This window comes from Loxodonta africana, chromosome 7 (genome assembly GCF_030014295.1).
Source record: "Loxodonta africana isolate mLoxAfr1 chromosome 7, mLoxAfr1.hap2, whole genome shotgun sequence".
In the NCBI taxonomy this organism is placed as follows: domain Eukaryota; kingdom Metazoa; phylum Chordata; class Mammalia; order Proboscidea; family Elephantidae; genus Loxodonta; species Loxodonta africana.
The window spans coordinates 25,235,318-25,242,700 of record NC_087348.1 but is presented as its reverse complement, the minus strand read 5'-3'; the positions used below and the strand labels follow the sequence as shown (position 1 = coordinate 25,242,700).

Sequence of the window (7,383 nt, the reverse complement as noted above, 5' to 3'; positions counted from 1 at the left end):
CTGGTTGTTTGTTTACATAAGACTGTGTGCACCTGTTTTAATGGATGACTTGAAGTCCTTAGACAGGGGCAGCAAACAAAGTCACATCCACAGCTGACTCCCATTGCCAAAGTGAAATCTCTTAAGTCCTACCTCCTAATAACCCTCCACAGAATATTCTCTGCCTACTAAGAATAACAAGGCCAGGCCAGGTGGCTGACGCTTTAGGCTGATTCTATGAGAACACATAGGCTCTACCCATGCATGAACCTACCTGTGCAAGAAGAAAAACTGTTCTGGGCAACATCTCATCTGTCATCACGGATGGGTAATTCAGGAGAATTTATTAGGGCTGAATTTCCCACCATGGGATTTTCTCATTGGCGAATATAGTCAGAATCGTGTAGAAGTAATGAAAACACTACATATTGCATCATTTAAAATGGGAAATTAATCTCAAGGGTAAAATAACTCTCAGCAGAATTAGAATTTTTTAAATAAGAAAAAGAAAAACTCAATATTTTGCTTTCTTCTTATATTACATTGTTTTTTCTGTATCACGGAGTCTATGCCAAAAAAAAAAAAAAAAAAAACTTCATTAAAAAAAGATATTGGTGTCCCATGTGATAACAATTATGTCAGTATTGCTTCAAACTAATTCCTAGGTGAGGGTTGATTTTTGTTGCTGTTTCTCTTCTTGTTGTTTATGTTGTTTTCTCTAGCACTATACAAAAAGACAAAGTGGCATACATTTAGAAGTCACTAGGAAAGGCCTGTTTAAACACTTACTTTATGGCACAGTGCTTGGGTACTAAGGCTGTTAACCAGAAGGTCAGCTGGAATCCACAAGCCTCTCGTCTGAAACCCCATGGAGCAGATCTACTCAATCCTATAGGGTCACTATGAGAAGGAATTGGCTCGATGCCAACGGGTTTGGGTTTGTTTGTTTTGATTACTTTTTACAGGCCAGAAAAATTTGAAAACAATTGATGCAGCTACATAACCCTAAATTATTTCCAATTTGTTCTTTTCTTATGATAGAGACTTTAGGAAAATATTCACTGTATAAAAAAATTATTATTGGGAAACTAACAAAGCATCTGTTGGAGAATCTTACTATGGAATTCTACCAGGATATTTCAGACTTACAGGGAGTATCACAAAACTGAAAGACAGATCTAAGCAAACACCACCTGGGTTTTCTTTCATTAAAATCAATTCTCCAAATTTTTCTCAAAACTGTTTCAATACATCATCATTTAAAAGGTAGACAATTTAATAAAAAGAACACAAAAATTACTAGGTGTTGAAAACTAGTACACAAACATACTTACCCCTTCACCTGTGAAAAGATGGATGTCTTCTTAGGGATCTCTTGATGACCCCAAAGTTCAAATTCTGGCCAGCAAAGGAGGATTTATGCCCTAGTTATTGACATCAGCAGTTATTTCAGGAGAATCCCAAATGTGAAAAGAAGAAGCAATTAGAAGTGGAATCCCAGTAGAGAATACTCTTAAAAGGAGAAACAATAATTGGCACCACTGTACCTTCTTGGATGAGGATATTAGGGGGAAAAAAAATGTATTTTGTGTTTCACTGGGGTTCAAACCAACGAACGGTCTGCTTTAAGTCCTGGGCAGTGCTTTAGCCAATTCTGCATACCAAACCTCAAATACTATTAGCTTCTTATGAAATGAAATTCAAGTAATTGATCTCATCATTTCAAGATCTACAATGTTTGTTATAGTGAATATATACAGAATATATACTAAATAAAATGCTCAAAGCTGCTTAAAATGCAGAATACAATGATGAAAAAGATAATCTTTATATGAAGGAGCTTGCAAACTGATGGGATCTCTAAGATATGTAAATATGTACATACATACATTATACATTGTGGTCGTCATTGTTACATGCCTTCAAGTCCGATTCCAACTCAAAGCAACCCTGTAGGAAAGAGTAGAATTGCCTCATAGGGTTTTCTAGGCTGTAATATTTACTGAAGCAGATTGCCTGGTCTTTTTTCCTGCAAAGTAGCTGGTGGATTGGGACTGACAACCTTTGGATTAGCAGCCGAGAGCTTAACCATTGCTCAGTTTTCAGAACAAAAACTCAAAGTGCTATGGCAGGTCACTGGAGGGAGAGATTGATGACCTTCTAATGACAACAACAATGTCTGACATAGAGTTTAATCCATAAGGATGTGTTAAATAAATGACGGATCGAGGGACATATTTAATTTATTCTTTATGCCATGACTCCCATGTTTGAGAAAGTGGCTTATACTGGGTCCACAACTGAGCCAAGAGAAGCTATGTCTCAAAACATAACTGAGGAAAAGGTGTCTTACACATGTGATTTATTATTCACAAAATACACGCCAAGTAGGTATCATTACATATGTTTTGCAGATGAATAAACTGATACTGAGAGGTAATTTTTCCAAACTTACACAGCTGATAAGTAAGCCATAAAACTGGGATTCGGACCCAAGACTGAATAAGTCCAAAACCAATTATTTTCCCTCCATACCATTCTGTGCTGATGTGAAGAGATTTTTTTTTTTTTTTTTTGCTTTTTTTAATAGACAAAAAACCTGAGGAGAATGTCATAACACATGGCTGGATGTCTGGATGGTTGGTGAGGACAAAGCAACCCACAAAATTGCCATTCACTCGACATAAAGAAAATTTATGAACTTCTGCCCACAGACAAGGCTTTCCCAGTGAGCCTAAATGTATAAAGATCACAGAAAGGGTTTATTCTTTCCCAGGTGTGGAACTTCCCTGGCCTCAGTAACTACCTATTGGCCAATTCCCATCAAATATCTTCCTTGTCTGAGCAGCTGTGGAGTTCCTTCTGTTTCCCAACACCTCAAACCATAACTCATTCCTACCTTTTCTCTGCCCCAGGCTGCCTAGTTTATATTTCTGGGAAATTATTGCAGTACGTATTTGATTTTTCAGCTATAACATTATTATGAAGATTGAAATGAAATATCTGTGAAGGTGATAAAAGCCAGAAGTTGTTTTCCAATTGCAGTATATAATCATGAATGAGTCTCAAGGAAGATGCATTGTCACATTATTGCTCAGAATTTGTTTTCTGACATTCTTTCATTATGGTTCAGAGTTCGCTTTTATCTGTGTCCATCCGGTGATAAAGGACATAGGGTCACTATAGGGTCCCTATGGGTCGTACTCAACTCAATGGCACACAACAGTGTGCAATTATCCCTGCCTAGTGCCAATAAAATTATGTTCTTAAATTCTTGCTAAGAAATGACTTGCCTCAATGAGCTTGCAGCAAGCCATTTATCTGATCTATACAAGAAGATAAAGAGCTGATTTTACAAAACCAAAGTATCTATTGTTCTGTTTCAATTACATGTTAGAATGGGGAGAAAGACTAGCACAGTGAAAAAATACGTATATACATGTATATATAATATATACATGTACATATAATTGACTATAGATAATGCAGAAGCAGAAAGAGGAAGAAATAGACAACTTCATAGTCATTCAACAAAAATGAGTTCAGCATCATCTCTGTATCAGACACTATGTTAAGGTAGTAAAGATAAAAAGATTAAAAGGCACGGTCCCTTCCTAGAAAAACTGAAGTACACACATTTAAATACAATATCATGTTATAAATCCAATGATAGAATTGTAAACCCATTGTGAATCTGGATGTGGTAACTCCACAGCCTGAATCTATTAGAGAAATCTTTCTGAACGGGGCAACGCCTTAGCTGAATCATAAATGATAAGGGTTAAAGGGACTGTGTGGGTAACCTGGAGCTGGCAGTAGAAAGGCCACGAAATGTTCCACAAAATTCCCTCTGCTGTTCTGGGTAGGGCAAAAGCTATCATCATCATAATAATAAAATCTTGTTTAAGCAAATTGCTGATTCTCTCATACTAACGTGAGGGAATGTCAGCCACATATCAGGTGGCAGCAACTGAAAATGGACATATAAGCACAACGTTGCAGTCCATTTGCCATGTCAACTCTGGAAATCTGCAGCATCGTGCAAGAAACAAAGGGGCCACCTTTCTGACTGTACCTCCTCCTAGTATTTCCCCCATTTATTAAGCTCCAGCCACATTGTCTTTTTTTTTTTTTTTTGATACTCCAACATGTCAAGTTAATACCTAAAGCGCTGTACTTGTTATCATTTCTGCTTGATATGCTTTCCAAAGATCCACTCATGATTGTCTTCTCATTTAGGCTTCAATCCAATGTCACCTCTTCTAAGAGACCTTCCCCTTCCATACAAAATAGCACATTAGCATGCCCCACACTTCTGATCCTGCAATTTTCTTCCCCATTGTCTTACTTTACCTTCTCATAACACTTACTAGGACCTGAAAAGATTTCATTGTTTGTTTTGGTGACTTGCTATCTGATTCCTCTTCTCTCCAAAAAGTAAGCCTATTGCTGTATTGTTGTTAGTTGTCATGAACTGGATTCTAACTTATAGCGATACCATGTGGATAAGGATAGAACTCAGCTGTATGGGGTTTTCAAGGCTATGTCCTTCTGGAAGCTGAACACCAAGCCTGTCTTCAAAGGCTCCTCTGGGCGGGTTCTAACCACCAACATGTTGGCTGGTAGTGAAGTGCTTAACTCTTTGCTCCATACAGGGACCCATAGCTCTATTAACTCTATGAAAGTCAAACAATTACATTCATAGGCAATTACTTAACTCATCAGATTACCAATTATATACTCATAGTAACTTTACTATTAACCATGGCTTTAACAAAAAAGACTTCAAATGTGACTCTTGTAAAGATGAGTAGAAGGAAGTAGTTGTGTGAAGTGGGAATGCAAGGCTTGCTAAAAGAATGTCAATACCTTCTTTTAATAATATCAATTGGTAAATCCACAATTTAAAAAATCAATGAAAAGAAATACAGCACATAATTACAAATATGCAGGCTATTATCAGAACAACAACAACAACAAAAATAACAAGAATGTGCCGCCCACAGGAACTTGGGGGGTGGGGAGGAGAGAAATAGGAGTTTATATTTATTTGGTTGTGGTCCTTGTATATCATTTAACTTTTAAAACTATGTAAATGATTTATGTAATGATTTTAATTAATAATTATAAATATTTTTAATTAAGCATACACATATCTAAAAACAGATAAAATGACTAGAAGAATACAAACAAAATTTTAAAATTTCTTTGAAGGTTTGGGTGTTCACTTTCTATGTCACGTGTTTCTGCATGTTTGCATCAGCCAAAAGAATCTACTTCATGATGTGGAAACGAGAAACGTCTACAGATCATAGTAGTCTATAAAAACAAAGAGTGTTTCTTATCCGTTCTATATTTTCATTGTGAGTTGACTGAGGGCTCTGATCTATGTCCCCTCACTCAAGATCCCAAGCTGGGTTAGCATACACCATCTTAAATCTTCGTGGTGGCCATGAAAAAAAAAAAAAAAGCAGCAACAAGCGGGGTGTCTCACAAACAATTAAATTTTCAGCTGAGAAGTGACACATATGACTTCTAATCCAACTCATTGTCCATAAATAGCCACAAGTCCCCACACAGTCCCAAAATGACTAGAAATATCATTCTACTATATGCCTAACAAAGAACTAAAAAAAAAACAAAAACAAAAAACTAATTAATATGAATGAGTATAACAAGCAGGTAAAACTTTGCAATCAACATTTTATATATTTATATTATGACAGTTTTAAAATGCAGAGTTCTAACTTGGTATACCTGATTTCCCATTTTATCACTGGTTCTTTCCTAAATCTTGACAAAATGGTCTAGATAAACTTTTGGGAACAAAGAATAATAAGATATGTTAAGAAAGTAGTTTTTTTCTCAACAACCTTTTGGTAAATGCCTCTTTCACATCTTTATTTCTAAGGCTATAAATCATGGGGTTCAACATGGGGATAACCGTGGTATAAAATACAGCCACCATTTTCCTCTGTTCCACAGATTCCTTTGAGGGGGGTCTGAGATACATGAGAAAAAGAGTTGCATAGAATATGGTGACAGCTGTCAGATGGGCACCACAGGTAGAGAAAGCTTTGTGTCTGCCCTCTGTAGAGCGGATCCTCAGGATGGCAGGAAAAATATAAAAATAGGAAACAAGGATAATGAGGAGTGAAAAGGAAAGGTTACACCCAGCCACAACAAGCATTGATGTCTCTTTGTTGTAAGTGTCAGAACAAGCCAGCTTAATCAGTGGAGGGTCAGCACAGTAGAAGTGGTTAATCTCATTGGGGCCACAGAAGGCCAGGTTGTAGGTCCACATGGTCTCCATCAGCCCAGTGAGAGCTCCATACACATAAGGCACTGTGATGAGGGATGTACAGACACTCTTGAATATTTTGCTGCCATAAAGTAGAGGGTTGCAGATGGCCATGTACCGGTCAAAGGCCATCACGGCCAGGATATAGATCTCCACATGGACCAAGGTGATAAAGAAGTAACACTGCACCAGACAAGCAGAATAGGAAATGGTTTTCTTCTCTGAGAGGAAAATCTCCAGCATCTTTGGAGTCACATTGGTGGAGAAGCACAGATCTGCAAAGGATAAGTGGCTCAGGAAAAAGTACATGGGTGTGTGGAGCCGGACATTGACCTGGATGAGCATAATCACGCCCAAATTTCCTGCCACTGTGACCATGTAAACGGCTAGAAATAGGGGGAAGAAGAGAATCTGCAATTCCAGGCGATTGGTGAGTCCCAGGAGAATGAACTCACTCACCAAAGTGAAGTTTCTTCTCATTTTTTCCTTGGATGGGAGATGGAAGCTTTATTTATATTTTATTATGATGTAATTTTAAAAAAATTACAATAATGACTTCTTACAAAATTCCTTTTCTTCTTAGCATGTTTTTCTCGTTTCATTTCTACTGATTTTTTTTCTTGGTAAATTCAATCCAAGTTAAACCAAAAAACAAAAAGCCCTCTGCTTTTGTGTTGATTCCTACTCATAGAGACCCCATAGGACAGAAAATAACTGCCCCATAGAGTTCAATACAAGTTAGGCCTTGAAAACTGCTGGTTTTCAAAACAGCTTTCTTCTGTTTTGTCAAAGATAGTTCTGTATTCTTCTTGTTTTTTCTTCCCCCATCCCTTTTTACTCCCTTCCATTTTGCTTCGGTCTTTTTTTCTCTTCATCCATTTCTCTCCTTCTCTTCATCTGCCTCTCCCTTTAATTCACCAAAGGTACTTTATGGGCTTATTGTTGTAGTTAGGTGCCATTGAGTTGGTTCCGACTCATAGCAACGCTATGTAAAAGAGAACAAAATGTTGCCTGATCCTGGGCCTACCTAGTCCAAAATGTAACTTTCAGGACTGAAGAATTTCCTTATTCCCAATTACTATGAGAGAAGGGGATGAATTGAA

The 7,383-nt window shown here is 37.3% G+C and overlaps 1 protein-coding gene across 1 annotated transcript; it reads right to left on the bottom strand.

Moving 5' to 3' along the window:
- Positions 1-5,560: 5,560 nt before the first annotated feature.
- On the bottom strand, positions 5,561-6,760 carry LOC135231850 (olfactory receptor 5M8-like). Its single transcript, XM_064289048.1, has one exon. It carries the CDS (start codon positions 6,758-6,760, stop codon positions 5,825-5,827), a length of 936 nt encoding a protein of 311 aa, XP_064145118.1. The 3' UTR covers positions 5,561-5,824.
- Positions 6,761-7,383: the final 623 nt, after the last annotated feature.